At 45.1% G+C, this 18,232-nt stretch overlaps 1 protein-coding gene across 6 annotated transcripts; it reads left to right on the forward strand.

Annotated features, from left to right (window-relative positions):
* Positions 1-5,563: 5,563 nt before the first annotated feature.
* Adprh (ADP-ribosylarginine hydrolase) lies at positions 5,564-13,802 on the forward strand. 6 transcript variants are annotated; one of them, XM_017800572.2, is made up of 4 exons: positions 5,564-5,584; positions 8,201-8,553; positions 11,422-11,782; positions 12,595-13,802. In XM_017800572.2, the coding sequence occupies exons 2-4, from the start codon at positions 8,241-8,243 to the stop codon at positions 13,007-13,009; spliced, it is 1,089 nt and encodes a 362-aa protein (XP_017656061.1). In that variant the 5' UTR covers positions 5,564-5,584; positions 8,201-8,240; the 3' UTR covers positions 13,010-13,802. The 6 variants fall into 6 exon arrangements, with proteins under 6 accessions (XP_017656061.1, XP_029424092.1, XP_008841116.1 ...); XM_029568232.1 differs by lacking the exon at positions 5,564-5,584 and adding an exon at positions 5,595-5,819 and having other exon boundaries at positions 8,200-8,553; XM_008842894.3 differs by lacking the exon at positions 5,564-5,584 and adding an exon at positions 5,595-5,819 and having other exon boundaries at positions 8,506-8,553.
* Positions 13,803-18,232: the final 4,430 nt, after the last annotated feature.

Raw genomic sequence — 18,232 nt, forward strand, 5'->3', positions numbered from 1 at the left:
TTTTGAGTGTTAATATGTCAAACACTCATGCAATTGCATTGCTCCACATCAAAACCACTATAAAAGTCTGTACAAGATCAGGATACTTAAGGCATAACTAGTACTTGAGTTGTTACAAAAAGTAGAATCAGTTAGTTTACATCTTGCTAGTGGCTGGAGGTGTAGCTCAGTGATAGAGTGCTTGTGTGTTGTATGTATGAGACCCTGGGTGGAGTTCCCAGCACGTACACACACACACACACACACACACACACACAGAGGGAGGGAGAGGGAAGGAGAGAGAGACGAGAGAGAGAGAGAGAGAGAGAGAGAGAGAGAGAGAGAGAGAGAGAATATGCACTTGTGTCTAGGAGCTCTGGGGATTCTTGCTGGTCCTGGAACCTGGCTGGCCCACAATTCCAGGATTTCACCCACCAAGAGTTACTGGCTGGCACCCCCAGCCCCTGACCAACAGAACATAGTTGTAAACACCATGCTTTTCAGTTTCCTATTTCGTTTTCTCTGAGAAAGAAAGGAGACGATGATCAGGCAGTAGTCAAAAGTCACAGCTGGTCGTGATGGATTCTGAATAGGACAGTGTGGTCATGATGAATGTGAGTTTAAATGAATTAAATATGGAGTGTGCACAGCCTGTTAGAGACTTATTAGGATATTTAGAGTTTAGACCAGCCACTTACCTATTCCTAAAGTGAAGTAAGCTGTCTTTCTCCTCCCCAGTGAAATCACCCTTTCCTTTCTTCCATACATTTTCTGAAAAGTGAACCAGACAGTTGCTTTTTATTTTGTATTCATAACATAATATTATAAGGATGATTTTAACAAAAGGTCATGGTTTCCATATTTCAATGAAAGGAAAACTTAATACTGCTCATAAAGCTAAAGAGAAACGTCACGACTTGAATGAAAAGGGGAATTCCCCCTGCTCTAATTCTTCCTAGAAAGGACAACATTTAAAAATTTTATTTATATGATTATTTATTTTTAATAGGTTTCTTACCAGTAAAATATCCTAAGAAGTTTAAAATGTTTTAAACATTTTGTTGAATACACGCATATACACATCTATGGAGCCATCACCTATGAAAAATAATGAACAAGTGTCCATCACCATGAATATCTCCTAAAGTCCCTCTGAAATTTTTCTCCCTGCCCTCTTCCTCCACTGATCTGTTTCCCATACCTTTCCATATATTACTATGTATCTGTTTGCATTTGCAGAACTGTATATAAATATAATTGCACAGAATGTTCTCTTTGCTTTCTTAGAAAGGACATTTAAAGCATACCTCGTGTGGATACATGCAACCACTGTTGAATATGAGAAGGAATCTGGCCACTGGAAGGCTGTGCAGGAGGGTGGGATTCATAGTGCTAGGGCACCTCAGATGGCATCTCCTGAGCCCCCAGCTCATTTCTCTTGAGGAGAACTTGGGTGGCTCCTCCCAGGGCCCCAGACACAAGAAGGAAGCCTGCCTAGAATAGCTGCCATTGCCTCACTGTTAGTTGTCTTTTTAAAAGATGCTCCATCCTAGGCTTCAGGGGTTCTCTTCAGGGAACAGTTTTAGGAAGGTATGTCAGAGACCAAGGGACAAAGAACTGCCACCTCCTCAGAGGGGGACGGAGTGGACTGGAGAGACAAGGGCAGACAAATGCCCCTCGCTAGATTTTTCTTTATGGCTTGTGCCCAGGACTCTTCCAGAAACGGCAATGAGAACGGATTCACGGTGGTTAGCCCAGGCTGACCTCTACACAGGCAGTGGGGCCGAGACGCATGAAAGGAAATCACTTCAGCAAGGCTCCTGTGGTTCTTGTTTGGTTTTGAAGGCTGCATTTTCATCTCTGAGAGCCAAGCAGGCAGTGAGACCCTGTGGGTGTGGCTGTGTGGTTGTGGGCCTGAGCATGGACAGGCCTTTGCAAGCCCCAGAGATGAAGCTGACATTGGGGTGTCAGCTGAGCTTCCCTGCGTGTGGGAAATCCAGCAAAAGAGAAAGGCAGCGGTAGAGGCCACTTGCTAGGAAGTCACCAAAGATTTCAAAATGTACCTGTGGATCTGCAGACCTACAGTTGGGGAGCCCTGGCCTATGGAAAAGAGCAGCTGCATCGGGAGAGGAGATGGGAAATAACAAGGACTTCCCCAGCTCTCTTTCTGTTCTGTTTAGAAGGGCAGAAGCTGTTCCTAACATTTCAGACACCAGTTTGTGTCATTGATTTCCTCTGTTTATCACCGTGAAATATCCCCCTCATTTCTGCTATTTGTTAGAATTACAGTGCATGGCTAAAACTGTTTTTTCTTTTAAAAAATTATTTATTTTTATTTTTTATGTGTATGAGTGTATTGCCTGCATGTATGTAAGTGCACCCATGTCATGCAATGCCTGTGGAGGTCAGAAGAGGGTGTCAGATCCCCTGGAACTAGAGTTATGAACAGTTATTATATGGCTGCTGGGACTCTAACCCAGGTCTTTTGCAAGAGCAGTTAGTGCTCTTAATCACTGAGCCATCTCTCCAGCCATCATTTTATTTTCTTTAAACACTACTTGTACATGGTCATCAAATGGGTGCTTATGCCTCTTTTGGGGAACATGGAATATTTTGAAAATCATGCTTCATGCCTCTAATGAAATCAATGTTTAGTCCACAGGCCATTTCACAGTTTTCTGATGGCAGCATGGAGACTGGAACTCAGGCACCGTGGCTTCCAGGCCTGCTTCTCATGTGTGACTGGGTCACCCAGACTCTGAGGAACTCTTTTCACTGGCCTCAGTTCCTCACTAGAAAGTGATGGTTGTACACATACTCCCCTGGAACTAATATTTGACAACTGCTCTGATGGACATACGTATTCTACTTTCGTCATTGTTTTGAGGCAGGACCTCACTCTGTACCCCAGGATGTCCCCAGTCTTGCTGTGTAGCGTGGCTGGCCTTGTGTTCTGGTGTTGTCTGCCTTAGCCTCCTGAATGCTGGGATTCCACCATGAGCCACCACACCTGCCCTTATTCTGTTATTTTTCAAAAATACTCCAAGGTTGGTATCCCGACAGCCTGTTTTCCTTGGTGAGTTGTTCTAGTTTTTTTCTAAGTGTGCTTTAACATTTTCAGCCTTGTAAGGCTGGTGTATTTGGGACGTCTCAGAAAAGTGGAAATGAGAAAGAATGCTTAGGACATACTGTCTTAACTTACGGACTAGACTCAATTGGGCCCTTAACACTGGGACCATTTTTCAAGGAGGAAATGCTAAACTAAACCTCTGTCTCTGCCTTAAAATTATTTTATTTTACATGCATGAGTGTTTTGTCTGCATGTTAAGTGCACCACATGCATGCAACGCCTATCGAGGCCAGAAGAGGGTGTTGGATTCCCTGGAACTGGAGTTGCATACAGTTGTTAGCTGTCATGTGGGTTCTGGGAATGGAACCCTGGTCCTCTGCAAGAGCAGCCAGTACTCTTAACTACTGAGCTGTCTCTCCAGACCCTGTGTCAGCTTTTTAATTTTATTTTTTCTTTGTTTTCTGAAGCACAGTCTCACTATGCAGCCCAGGCTGGTCTCAAACTCAAGGTCCTCCTTCCTCAGCCTCCCAAGTGCTGTGATTACAGGGTTGCCACCATATCCAGTTCTTTACGTTTTTGTCTTTTTCTTTTAAAATTGATTTTACTACATTCAACAATTGTTTCCTTCTTTTTCTGGGCTATGGTGATTTTGGTTTGCTTTCATAATAATCTTCAAACATCAGCTCAGGTATAATTTTCTTTGGATGTCTTCTCTGAATACCCCAATTGACCTGAAAACGAGAGCTATTCCAACCTATACCTTGAATAGTTTCCTTAACCATGTTTCTTGCAAACTAATGTTATTGTATTCCACTAAATCTCTTCTGTTAGTTTGGTTTCTCCATGTTCAAGAAGTACTGAGCCAAGTTTGGCACATTTAAATGCTGTGTTAGTCAAGGAAACAGAACACACACACACACACACACACACACACACACACACACACAGAGACACCGAGACAGAGGCATAGAGATAGACACAGAGAATGACAATGAATGGAGACAGAGATACTAACTTTGAGAACTGGGTTTAAGAATTGTGTTTATACATTATAAAGTTTTGGCACATTCACAGTTTGCAGGGTAGGCTGCCAGCCTGAGACCCTGAGAAAGATCCAGGAGGGCCCTGAGGCAGTTTGTTGCAGAATTCCCTCTTTCCAGGGAGAGATGAGTCCTTTCTCTTAAGGCTTTCAACTGACCTAATGAGGCCAGCCCACATCATGGAGGATAATCTGCTTTACTTAGAGCTCAGTGAGGTAAAGGTTAATCTCAGTTTTAAAACACCTTCACATCTGGAGTAAGATTTAAGCAGATATCTGTGTGCTGTGGCCCAGCCAAGCTGACATAGTCAGCCGCACAGACATTCCCTGTGTCTCCCTGCGTTGACCACACAGGAGCAGCTGCTTTTGAATTCCCATTTCTTTGTCACTAGCTGGCCTCTGTTTGTACATTTTCCCATTTTAATTTTCACAGACTACACAGCAGTTCTCTTCTGTGGTGTGTTTTTCTGTGAACTTGGTTGCTATTTTGCTGCTGATCTCTCGCTGCTAGAGAGTCCAAGTAGCCCCTGAATATTAACTATTTCCTGTTAGTGCATATTCTCCTCACAAACTTTAGCTCTCATTATCTAAACAGGCAGTCATGACACGGGACACTTTCAGGGCTATGAAGTGTCAAAGCTTTGTTTAACCCCATTTTCTGTTATCAGTGATTCTGTTTTCCTTCTCTTTAAACAGTTTTAGCCATGAGGTGGTAGGAGAGGAAATGGGCACCAGAGCCTCTTTCATTGTATGGAACCAGGAGGTGGTTTATTTTAGAAGCATTAATGTGTCTGGACACTAAGTCAGGATAGTCGTTGATAAAGCCAGTTTTTAAGGAAAGAATATAAAAAACAGTATTTACAAAATGACTCCATTATTACTATTTTAAGTCATGTGCATAAGAGATTGTAACTGTTATAACTGTGTGTAACCAGAGTAGTAGTCCTGGTTTCTACTTTTCCTCAAATTTCCATATATATATATAATAGAAAAATTATATAAGATTTAAGCCAGGTACGGTGCTGCAGGCCTGAAATCCCAGGTGGAGGCAGGAAGATCCTGAGTTTGAAACCAGCCTGGGCTACAGAGTAAGAACCTGTCTCAAGAAAAAACACAAAACAGAACAAAATTTAAATGTTCTTTCTCTCCTTGGAAAACTCCTTCCCCTTCTGAGAGGAACTCTAATTATTAACAATTTGATGTTTCTCCTTCCACTCACTTTACACATGAACAGCTTTATTAACATGCACTCATCGTTCTAAAATATGATGGTTTGTGAATTTATTTCTGTCTAATAAAATGTCTCTAAGCTCAACGTGAACGCCTCCATATCTACCTCATAGTCTTAAGAGTTCCAGAGTCACAATTTAGGGAAAAGAAACTAAAAGTTCCCTTAAACTTATTTGCCGCTTTCTGCCTTTAGAAACCCTTCGGGAAGAACGTCCAGAGCTGTGGCCACACAAGGGTTACAAAGGGCTGAACTGCAGCCACCGGAGGTAGGTACCATTCTGTGATTTCCGGGTCCCCAGGGCAGAGCCCTTCGCAGGATCGGGGCACACCCGGGGTCCCGCGGCTCCGGAAAGCCAGGGTCACTCCGGAGTCCCGCGGACGCGGAAGCAGAACGCCACTCCGTACCGTCCGGAAGCCGCTGTGCACCGGTCACCTGCCCGCCCCGGCCCGCGCAGGCCACTCGAGCTGCGGCGTCCGACTCCTGCTCCCTGATCGGCCCAGGTACGCCCGCTGTCCTCCGCCCTCCTGCTGCAGGACGGGTCGCACCCCGCCATCCGGCTCTCTTCTCTGGAGGCTCACAGCTCCTCAGAGTGGCCACCAAGACCTCCCAGGAGCCGGCGGCAGCTGCTTTGCCTCCCCCTCTTTCCCCTCTTCCACCCAGGGTCAGAAAAACACAGGACAGCCGGGAAGCAGACTTTAATTTTGAGTGTATAGTTCGGTTGCTATGTGACCCGGAAAGTTTAGAGCCGGTTAAGGAATAATGACGTCCTAAAGTCGGGGACTAGAGCTGTATGGATGCATGTGCCAAGCTGAGAACGAATTTCACTGGGAAAATGATGCCTGGCCGCTTCTTCCAGGGACTTGCAACTCCAAAAACACACGCTGGAGTGGAACCAGAAACAATCGCAGAAAGGAAACCTAGACCCTTGGGAAGGAGGGCGGCCTAAGGAGGAATGGGGTCTTAGAAAATGCACATACAGGGAAGCCCGTGTTTTGCCAGGGATTTAAATTTTGGTAGGCATTTCAGTTGAGAACCAATACTATAGAACTCTAACCATATAGAAGAAAAGCAATTCAGGTCAGACAGTGTCTTAAAAAAAAAAAAACAAAAAAACAAAAAACTAGGCCAAGATAGGCCTTTATCAAACGTCTACAGTCCACATCCTCTTCCACTGCCTAGTGAGCCAAGAAACTCAGCATGATCAGTAAGAAGGTATTGTGATGGTCAGTCTGTCTTTAATCCTTACTGCTTCTTAGGTCCTTGCTAACCTGCAGTCCCTGGTCCAGAACAGTGCAGCTGGTAGACAGTGGAGGTGCCAGAACTCGAACTAACCTAAAATAGGGTTTAGGTAAGAAGAGGGAAAGGATAGTTGGGTGGGGAAAGAGCTTGAGGGGTGAGCCAGTCCTCCTAACCTTAAGAGTGGTTGCCTCTGTACAGTGGTGTGGGTGAATGAATAATTGGGTGGGTTGATGGATGAGTGGGTGGGTGGATGGATAGATTGGTTGGTGGATGGATGGGTGAGTGGGTGGATGGATGAGTGGGTGGATGGATGGGTGAGTGGGTGGATGGATGGGTGGATGGATGGGTGAGTGGGTGGATAGATGGGTGGATGGATGGGTGAGTGGGTGGATGTATGGATGGGTGGATGGATGGGTGAGTGGGTGGATAGATGGGTGGATGGATGGGTGAGTGGGTGGATGTATGGATGGGTGGATGGGAAGGCTTTGAAGGACTTTGAACCTGAATGCCACAGGGAATTGGACACACCAGGGAGTCAGGTCTTTGGAAATGTACACACAGGGAAGCCTGTGTTTTGCTAGGATTTAATTTGTAGGAGGCATTTCAATTGAGATCCAATATTATAGAACTCTTACCATATAGAAGAAAAATGATATTTATTGATAGTGAAGGGAATATTGTGGGGGCAAAGTGTTCTAGTTCAATTACAGAACTGTTTACATATCAATGATAAAAGAAATCACAAAGCAATACTTAGGTATGCTTTATGGAAATTCATTCATTCCCCATAACACATCTAGGAGGCTGTTGCTATCTTTTTTATATCATTACCATTTTATATCATTACCATTTTATAGGGCACCAAGAGGTTGCCCAAGGCCTGGGCTGAGGGTAGAATAATATCAAACATTCTGGCCTAAAATTAGGAAACTGCAGTTCCAAGGCCTTGACTTTTTGGTTGTGCAAACCTAACTTCTCTGAGCTTCTTTTTTTTAAAAAATATTTTTATTTATATTTTTATTTTATGAGTATGAGTGTTATGCCTGCATGTAGGTAAGTGCACCCGTGTCATGCAATGCCCGCAGAGGACAGAAGAGGCTGTCGCATCCCCTGGAACTGGAGTTATAGACAGTTGTTGGCTGCCATATGGGTGCTGGGATTTGAATCCAGGTCTTCTGCAAGAACAACCAGTGTTCTTAACCACTGAGCCATCTCTCCAGCCCTGAGTTTCTTATCTGTGAAAGCTTACCAATAGCAAGTGCTGCTGTTTACATAAAGGAGAGATACACTTCCAAGGCCAAATCTCAATTAAAAAGAGAAAATGACAGACTTGGGTTGACTTGCAGAATTTATTGGGCTTGTTACTCTCCAGGAGACAACGGCACAGTTAAAAGCATACCTATGTTAGGATCTCAGCCCTATGACTTGCTGTCTCTGAGGCCTGATTCAGTTCTCTTGTTATTTATGAAACTGTTATCTACACAAGCCTCAATATATTCATATGTAAGATGTACCTAATAATAAATTCCTCAAAGAACAGTTATGAGGATTAAAAGAGGTGCACTTAATACAATGCTACAGGTAGAATACTCAGTAAAATGTAGATGGGGTTTTGATTCTTCTTCCTCTGTCCTCCTTCAAGCACCTTAATTGCCCCATAAGACAGCTGTGCCAGCCCCAACATGTGTGGGGGACTGACTGAGAGGTATGTGGCTGCTATGGTGCTAAGTGCAGCTGGAGATGCCTTGGGGTACTTCAACGGAAAGTGGGAGTTCCTTCAGGATGGGGAGAAGATACACCAGCAGTTGGCCCAGATGGGTGACTTGGAAGCCATAGATGTGGCACGGTGGAGAGTCAGTGATGACACAGTGATGCACTTGGCCACAGCAGAAGCCCTCCTGGAAGCCGGCAAAGCCTCGGACTTGACTCGACTCTATTCCCTCCTAGCTAAACATTATCAAGACTGCATGGAAGACATGGATGGCCGGGCACCAGGTGAGCACTGCCAGTGGGAAGCCAGGGAGGATGGAGAAATAGGCTCAAGGAGGTCACTAAGAATGTTGATGGAGAGCAGGGAACAGTGGCAACCTATAATCCCAATTTTGAGTCAAGGCCAGCCTGGGCTGTGAGACTGATTCAGAAAACCAAAAGAAAACAGTTGGTGGACATTTAAATATCAATGAAATAGTAGTATGTATGGATTTGAAAAAATAGAAACAGCCTAAAGTTGTTGTAATTTATTCATGGCAGAACATTCACAGTTGTTTAAAATTGTGTCGATGAATAATTACCTATACAGAAAGGTTTTATACATGAAGTAGAAAAAAAGTAAGTTTTGGAATGATATTTCATGAACCCACTGTTGTTAAAGTATAAAAGTGTATCAAATGTGGTGGATACCTGTAATCCCAGCACTCAGGAGGTAGAGGCAGGAAGATTAGGAGTTAAGATCATCCTGAGCTACATGAAACTGTGTCAAAAAAACCAAAAACAAACCCAAAACTCAGGGGGTAGTGCCCCGGCCTGCGGGGTCTGCAACAGGGTACCTGGATTGGGGAGTGGGGATGTGGATGAGGCAAGGGGCAAGAGAAATGGAGACAAGACAGTGCTCTGATCAAGTCTCGTTTATTGAAGCACAAGCATACAGTTAAATAAGAAGTGCAGACTGGACTGAATCATATCAGCCAGATAGCAAAGACCCAGGTGCACTCCAAGGGAGGAATCCACTGAGAGCAAGGCAGTTACTGGAAAAGAAAACAAGGCCGCAGGCTCCATCCCGTGCCTGCGAGAGTCTACTGATCAACAGAAAACAGGGCTATTTACAATAACTAGAGCAAGGCCGTGGGCTACGAGCCCCGGCTATGAGCCAAGGTTGTGGGAACTTTCCCATGCCTGCGGGAGGAGGGTGGACAGAATGGAAAGTCACCAACTCAGGTCTGTCAGCAGTTTTGAGAAATGGCTGAGCCTCTGGCTCCCAACAGGGTAGTGCAGTAGGGGGCTGGGGATATAGCTTGATAGCTAAGAACTCTTGCATGACGTCTAGAGTTGAAATCCCCAGCATTCACATAAAATGCTGTGTGTAATCTAGTGCTGTACGAGACAGAGGCCGGAGGAACACTGGCCTGCTGGCCTCCAGCCCAGCTCTAGGTCCAGTGAGAGACCCTGTGTCAAAGGGATAAGTCAGAGAGTGACAGAACAAAACACTGGACAGTGTCCTCTGGCTTCTGTGCCCACACATCAGCATGTGCACATATGCCACACACACAAAGAAGAAATGCATGTCTGCTGAGAGGCCTGGAAGTGTGTACATACATTTGTTAATGATCTTATCTAGTGATAGAAGTATTTATGGTTTGTTATTTTCTTTTCACTTACCTGAATTTTCTACATTATAAATAAAACCTTTTTGTTTTAAAGAAAACTGGGAAAGGGCTCTAGAGACTCCTCTACTGCTTCCAGGTTTGCTCATAGAGGTTCTCACCCATTTTGAGAACTAGCTGTAGTTTGGGTCACCTTTCCCCCACTCATTTGACCAACCTTTCTTCATACACTGTTAGGCAACTGTCATCACAAAATGCTATAGATTGGGTAACTTAGACAACAGACGTTTTTCTTCTCACAGTTCTGGTTGCTAGAAATCTAAGCCAAGACGTTGGTGAGTTTGGTTTCTTCTGGAGCTGCTCCTCCTGATTTGCAGATGGCCACCATTTCTGGTCCTTACCTGGTCTTTCTGTCTGTGTGCGTTCCTGGAGCCTGGGTGCCCAGGTTCCTCTTGTATTAGATTAGGCTTCACCCGAATGGCTCAGTTTAGCTTAATCACCTTTTGAGAGGTTCTATGCCCAAATGAGGTACTAGGTGTTAGGGTTTGTCACATGGATTTGGACTTCAGCATATCAGCACAATTCAGCCAGAATAACTCCTGATGCATGGAAGAACTTGCCATCGTACCCATGATGCTTCCTAACTCAAGAACTGGCTTTAGAAACTAGGCTCTGTAGGTCCTTTCCCAACATCTGCTGCACACTCAGTTTGACAGTAGGAGGTTTTGTCTATCTGTGTCTTTTGTGAACATTGTGTATACATTGACCAGTGAAGGAATGTAATGCTGCATTCCACAACATGCTGCGGCCATTGCTTGGCTCCTGCTGTATGTATCACTCCAGTACAGTAGGTCAATGGGACAAGCCTGCTTACACCACTGCCATGCAGGGACATCTATAGCACATTGTGCCACATTTGAGACCAGTACTTTACTCTGGAAGTCAGTCTCTTTCTGATAGCCAGGAACTCCAATAGGTTCTCAATGAACTCACCAAGGACTCAGGCTGTGGAGACTGATGGATTGTCCATGGTCACTAGCTGATCTGTGAACTTGATCAGGTTTCATAAGTTTTGAGCCCTTTCTTACTCATCTAGAAAATAATAATACATGGTTTAGCACATGCCTATGATTCCAGCACTTGGGAGGCTGACACAAGAGAGTCACTGTGAGCTTGAGGCCAACCTAAAGAGTGAGCTCTAGGCCAGCCTGGGTTATATCACAAGACCTCGTTTCAAAAATAAAAAAATAAATTAAAAAAAATTCAGCTACCTTTCTGAGTTGCTGTGAGGTCTCTGATAATTGGCAAATATCCCAAGGCTTCCTCTGAATCTGCTACTTTGTTAACTCATATCACATTAAGGATTATACAGAGAGGAAGAGTCATTGTTGGGCTAGGGTTTGGGGTTGAGGGGTCATCACCACATATTTTCATGGCTCTCCTTTAGCTTCAGAGAAACTTGCGAATCTGTTTAGTTCTTTCTTCTCACTGGGTCCTTTGTTTTGGTGACTCTGACCCTGTGCTCTGCCTGACTCGTCCCCAGGTGGTGCCTCCATGCAGAATGCTATGCAACTGGATCCCAACAAGGTCAATGGCTGGAGGATTCCCTTCAACAACCATGAGGGTGGCTGTGGGGCTGCCATGCGTGCCATGTGCATCGGTCTGAGGTTCCCTCACCCCAACCAACTGGACACACTGATCCAAGTGAGCATTGAGAGCGGCCGGATGACCCACCACCACCCAACAGGCTATCTGGGAGCCCTGGCATCGGCTCTTTTCACAGCCTATGCTGTGAATGGCAAACCACCACGACAGTGGGGAAAAGGACTCATGGAGGTGCTACTGGAAGCTAAAAAGTACATTGTCCAGGCAGGCTACTTTGTGGAGGAAAATCTTCAACACTGGTGAGTCTCTAGGTGTATGCCCCAGCTGACATGCAGGTGAATCTGTGTACTACATGCACCATTACATATGGCTAGGTTTCAAAGATCACAGCTGCCACCACAGTTCACATAACCCAGCCCCCCAGTGCTAAGGATTTCAAGTTCCTTTCCAGCTATGGTTGCCTAAGCAGCCAAGTGGATGCCTCAGTATGCAGTGTAGCTACAGTACCTCCCCATTAGGTAGGCGTCCTATTCTAGAGTCTGGCTTTCTGTAATGTTTATGACCATACTGTGCTGAGATGAGCTTTTCTTGGTTATTTCCTACTTCCCTGAGATTTGTTTTTCCAGTATTGCTTTGACAATAATAATATTTTGAAATCCTTGGTTGGAATGCCTGAGAGATAGGTTTTTCCAGTAGCTAGTAAATAGTAAGGTCACCTCTTCCCCTTTTCATGCCTTACTTCACATTCTCTTTCTTAGAATAAAAATGTCCAGAGGCTTTCTACTGAAGTCACCCATGGTTGTGATGCCCCGAAGTTTCCCCTGGATAGATGATAAAAGGTTGCTTTCAACCTAGGAAAAAGAAGCCTTTATTTCCTATAACTTGATACAGACCTTCCTTATTTAGCAACTGGTTCAATAACTTGTTTGTGTAGATGGTTAGTAAAAATGTATGAAAGGCTCACAGAGCTGATTAGGTTCTTTTGAGACATTATAATTCTAGTTCAAGGACTTGACGTCATTCTGGACTTTTCTCCATTTGCACATCTACCTGGCACTTTTTCCTTATAGCTTTTGATGTTAATTTTTCAATTGATTTTCTCCCCACACAGGTCCTACTTCCAAAATCAATGGGAAAAGTACCTGAAACTTAGAGGGATTTTGGATGGCAAGTCGGCCCCCACCTTCCCTCTGCCCTTTGGTGTAAAGGAGAGGGATCAGTTCTACATCTCCCTGAGCTACTCTGGCTGGGGTGGCAGCAGCGGACATGATGCTCCCATGATTGCCTATGATGCCGTCCTTGCTGCAGGGGACTCCTGGAAGGAGCTTGCCTACAGAGCCTTTTTCCATGGTGGAGACAGTGATTCCACAGCAGCCATTGCCGGCTGCTGGTGGGGGGTTATGCATGGTTTTAAAGGAGTAAATCCCTTGAACTATGAGAAACTGGAGTACAGACTCCGGCTGGAAGAGACAGCCAGGGCTTTGTTTTCTCTGGTGTCGAAGGAAGACACTGCAGTTGATCTCTAGGGAGATAAGAAGTTCATTTCTGGTGGTTTCTTATTCCTGCAGTCCTACTCACTTTTCAGTGTTTCCCAAGAGTCTTAACCTTATACTCAGGGAGTTTTGAGAAAGGAGTCCCTTGGGCCCTTTGTGCTCAGTCTTTCCAGACTCTTCTTGCTCTCGCTGAATTCATCCCTCTTCCTGTATCTGAGAATCTTTTTCATCTGTGTTGATGGGGTCAGTGCTTCCCATCCCAGAAATCTCATAGCTTCACAGTCCTAATTTTTATCATCTATTTGTTCTAAAAGGTTTTTTTGTTTGTTTTTCTTCAATTGGGTTCCCACCTGCCCAAAGTGGACTCTGAGGCAAAGATCTGATTCAAGAAGTTCATCTGAGAGGCAATTCCAAGAAGCATCAGTAGGAGAATGGGGAAGTGAGCCAAGGAGGGAAGGGACTACACGGGGTGTACAAAAGAACAGGTTTCCCTGTGAGCAACTGGGGTGCCATCTTTCTGGGTCCTCTGCCTGAGGCTGTTCTCAGAGTTGTCCTGCCAAAAGGCCAAGCCAGTCTGGAGTATGTATCCACCCACTTTCCCCCTAAGTGGTTAAGGACCACCAGGGGATGAGGGATGCTGACTTCCTGCTACTTCTCAGCTTGCCTTTTATGTGAGCTGAACATGAGAATATCTTCGGGTCAAGACCCAGATACTTGCACTGACAAGCTGTAGGGTGTGTGAGGACAGGGAGGCGAGCACAATGGAAGTCCTAAGAGTGCTAGCTGTTTTGCCTCCAAATGTACTATCTTGCTCCCCCCCCCTCCCTCCCTCCCTCCCTCCCTCCCTTTCTTCCTCCCTCCCTCCCTCCCACATGGTCTCTAGCCCAGGTTGGCCTCAAACTCCCTAAGTAGCCAAGGATGATCATGAACTCCTGGTCTTCATGTTTCACCTCCTGAATGCTGGGATTACAGGCATTCATCACCATGCCCAGTGTATTTGGTGGTGGGGATCGAACCTAGAGCCTGTGAGATGAAGCCTGCTTTGCTTGTCACAGCACTTGACTTCCGAATTTTCACCCACAGTCTTCAGTCATAGTCCTATCCCCACACTGAACCCACTGAGAGGTGGCTGGGTGTCTTCTGGGTCAGTCTCACATGCATACTGCCCAGCAAACATCCAGCTTGAAATGAGACACCACAGTCACCTGTTTGGCCACCTCAGTCAGCCAAGAGGCCTCCTCATTTGGCCCACTTCGAGAGGTGAGGAGAGGTACTCCTTCCCTCCCTTCTCAATACAACCACAAACTCTGACTCCTGTGATTTCTGCTTCAGGTTCCTGGTGTTTAACTGGGGTAAGGAGAGGGAGGTCTGATCAGAGCCCTCTGGCTCTCTCTGATTCCTTCAGGGGTTTGCCTTTCCAAGTCCTTCAGCCTCTTTAAAATGTGGGGGAGGAGATACAGGGGATCTGAAGGGACTGCCATTCGCATCTGTCATTTGCGGGTATAGGGCTTTAACCACAATTCGAGGCAACATGAAAGGACCCTAGAGATCTAATTCTGTTTGCATGCCGATTGTTATGACATCACAGGCATGCTGGGAAAGTCTGGCTTTCAGACTCCTTTTCTCAGACTTCCTTCCCAGACTTTGACCTGGTGACCTGGGAAAGCAGGGAAAGGGAGGGAGAAAAATGGAGGGGGAGGAAGGATGAGAATGAAGAAAGAGATGATAAATTACATGCATAATGTTCAGGCAATCAATAAAAATGTGTTCCTAACATAAGTCTGCCATATTTATCTGGTGAACACGTGTGCAGTTCCTGTGTTCTGGTCCAGGGATTGATGATGCTTCCTGACCTGCTGTAAGCTGGGGCTTCATTTGTTTGCCTTGCTATCTAAGGCTGCTAGAAAAATGATTTCTTTTTGACCTGCAAAATGAGCATTGGCCTCACCCACCCATTCCCCATTCTTCAACCATGTTCTCCGCTTGCTGTTCATTCTCTCCCTCCTGGAGCCAATAAACTGGTACCTTTTCTTTATTGACAGTTACACAGCTCTTGCAGAGTAAGACTGCAACCTCTTGGACCAACTGGGATCCAGAAAGGAATCAGGGCTCATCCCAATAATGAGCAGAGAGCAGTTGTGCCATCACTTGAAAAAAAAAAATCTTTGGGCCAGGCCTGGTGGTGCACACCTTTAATCCCAGCACTCAGGAGGCAGAGGCAGGCAGATCTCTGTGAGTTCAAAGCCAGCCCCTCTACATCGTGAGTTACAGGCCAGCTGGGGCTACAGGGAGACCCTGTCTAAAAAAAAAAAAAAGACCAAAATAAGGGCCAGGCATGGTGGTGCACACCTTTAATCACAGCACTCGGGAGGCAGAGATAGGCACATCTCTGTGAGTTCAAGGCCAGCCTGGTCTACATAGTGAGTTCCAGGACAGCTGGGGCTACAGGGAGACCCTGGCTTAAAAAGACCAAAAAAAAAAAAAAAAAGACCAAAATAAATAAATTTTTTTAAAAATTGGGGGTGCTTGGGACATGAAAGAGTGACCTCTGAGGAGTAGGTAAGGCTTTTTCCAGATGGGGAAGGAAAAGGCAGATGAGGTACAGTGTTACTGTGTGTTAAGCAGTTCATATCTACCTAGTAAATAAAAAGGGCATAGGGATGTTGCTATCTGTACAAAGTTACACAGCTAGGATGTGGACAGCTAGCAGCCGGAATAGGGCTTCATGTCCAGGTCTGATGGTAAGAAATGGGATAACAAAGCGTTCTTCCTACTCCTACACTTATCACGACTTTTGGCAGCAGATGTGGGTTGGTTGTTGCCTTGATAATGTCCACCAAGTTGGCAGACACCAGCTGCTTGTCTTCTAGCTCAGTGCTGATGCAGTCTACTTAGAGTTACCATCATATCCACAGGTTGAGGGCTCCATCCTACAAGACTGCCTGTTTCAGATGCCCGATACAAGTGCCAGACTGTAACCTGTGTGTCTCACAACAGACTGTAAACCAGACTTTCCACAACTCTCTTTAGGTTTGATTAATTGTTGGAGTAGCTCACAGAACCGAGGGATATACTTGTTTACAAGTTTATCATAAAGGTTTCAGATGAAGAGCAGATGGAAGAGATGCACCGGGCATGTGAGGGAATCCTTTGCTCTTCCCCTAGAGCTGTGGGCTAAAGTGTGCACTTGTTAAGAGAGGACTGTACTTCCAACCAGGGTTCCCATGAGACTCTGTGTTGGCCAGCAGGCAAAGGTGACACAGTATACCTGTTAGCCCACTTCAGGGCTGGCTGTGTCTTCTTAATATAAACATTTCTTCTGAAAGACATTTATTAAAGCTTATTTAAATTGGGCATGGTGTTGCATGCCTGTAATCCCAGCATTCTGGAGACTGAGGCAGGAGGATTGTTACAAGTTTCAGGAAAGCCTGGGCTACATCATGAGTTCTAGGCAAGCCTGGGCTTTTGAGAGTCTATCTCAAAAACATCTCCACCCCCCAAAAGCTTATTTATATAAAAACTTCATATTAGTACAACTGATAAGTGGATAGATACGACAGGAATAGAGAAGGTGAAACTAAATAAAGGAAGTTGTTGAACATGGTCTTGTGTAAAAAAAAAAAAGGGTCGGGGGAATGGGCTAGAGAGATGGCTCAGTGGTTAAGAGCAGTAGCTGCTCTTGCAGAGGACCCGGTTCGATTCCCGGCACCCGCATGATGGCTAACAACTATCCATAACTTCAGTTCCAGGGGATCTGACACCTTTTTCCGACCTCCACGGGCAATGCATGACATGGGTTCACTTACACACAGGCAACACACTCATACACACATAATAAAAAATAATAAAATCTTAAAAAAAAAAAAAGAATCTCCAGAAGAATTATCACCAGAGAGAGCCCAGTGGAGTTGGCATTTGGGGGTAAGGTGGGCCTCTGATGTCCCTACTCCACCAGTTCCGAAAGCAGGAGATCTGGGAGGAGGGTGCTTTTTTCTTATGTCTGGAACATGCTGCTGAGTATGTAATTAGACCCAAGGAAAGACCTACTTTGACACTATGCAGAGAATTGCCTTTGAAATCCTGCTCTGTTGCCAGGCCTGTCACTGACTTCTTTGGGCCTCACATCACTGAGGGTGAGTGGAAGTTGATGTGATGCGCTAGCCTTGAGGTTTGTGGAGAGGCGAGGTAATTAATCTTTGTTGCATAAGGATATGGTCACTGATAACACTTTTTCAGATTAAAATCCATGCTCTGCTATTTTGTGTGGACTTGGGAAAGTTACTTAACTTGGTTCTGCCTTTGTCTCCACATGCATAATGGGGCTAATGACATCACCTGCCTTGTAGGCTTGTTGTACGCTTTACATGGAATAGTGTCTGACATACTATAAATACTCAGAAAGTAGCTATGTAAACTGTGCTATCTATATGTTACTGATGCCTTTTTGTTTGTTTGCTTGTTTTGAGACAGCATCTCCCTGTAGTCCCAGATGGCCTAGAACTCTGCTTATATAGACCAGGCTGGCCTTGATCTCACAAATCCACCTGCCTCTGCTGCCCTTGCTGGGATTAAAGACATGCACCACCACGCCCAGATCCTCCCTTTTTGCTTTTAAATGTGTCTTTTTTATGCCAGTCTGTCATGAAATGGGAGATGCAGGGAGATCCCCATATATACCACTTCAAGCCAGTTTCTGCCAGCAGTTGGGAAACTTTTTGACTCAATCCAAGGAACCCAAAGAGCTTTGTTTTCCTTCAACTTTCTCTTGGTTCTGCCTTACAGCAGTACTACACCCCCAATCATAAGTCCGTAAGACTCACAAATAATTTTACTTTGAGGTTAGGAGACACATCTCAGGCATCAAATATTAAGCCATAAAATTTTAGCATCAAACTCTGATTCCAAAGCCACAAACGATTCTCAGTCTCTGAACACTTGGAGCCTTGGAGTCACCTGGGGACTCGCCAATTTTCTGTTCTATCAGAAAGCCATGACCTAGGTCTAGATGAATTTAACACAGGTCTCCGTATAGTCTTCCTGGGAAAACATGAATATAGCTGTTTTAAAATGAAAGTAGCACAGTGCTTATCTAGCATAAACAAGGCCCTGGCTCAGTCAACAGCACTGCATGCTCCCTGCTCCCAAAGGCTAAAACAAAGAAGATGCAATGTTTTCTTTTCCATAGGAACTTTGATTGTGTGAAGCAATTTCCCTGCATACTGGTCACCAACATGCCTTAGACTAAGACAGGACACA

Source organism: Nannospalax galili, unplaced genomic scaffold (assembly GCF_000622305.1).
Source record: "Nannospalax galili isolate Female #2095 unplaced genomic scaffold, S.galili_v1.0 scaffold18, whole genome shotgun sequence".
NCBI classification, from domain to species: domain Eukaryota; kingdom Metazoa; phylum Chordata; class Mammalia; order Rodentia; family Spalacidae; genus Nannospalax; species Nannospalax galili.

Excerpts from the sequence above, each read along its gene's own strand:
- Adprh (XM_017800572.2), top strand. The coding sequence starts at position 8,241 with ATGTGTGGGGGACTGACTGAGAGGTATGTGGCTGCTATGGTGCTAAGT. Across the intron at positions 8,554-11,421 it reads CATGGATGGCCGGGCACCAG|GTGGTGCCTCCATGCAGAAT; the intron begins GTGAGCACTGCC and ends ACTCGTCCCCAG. Across the intron at positions 11,783-12,594 it reads GAGGAAAATCTTCAACACTG|GTCCTACTTCCAAAATCAAT; the intron begins GTGAGTCTCTAG and ends CTCCCCACACAG.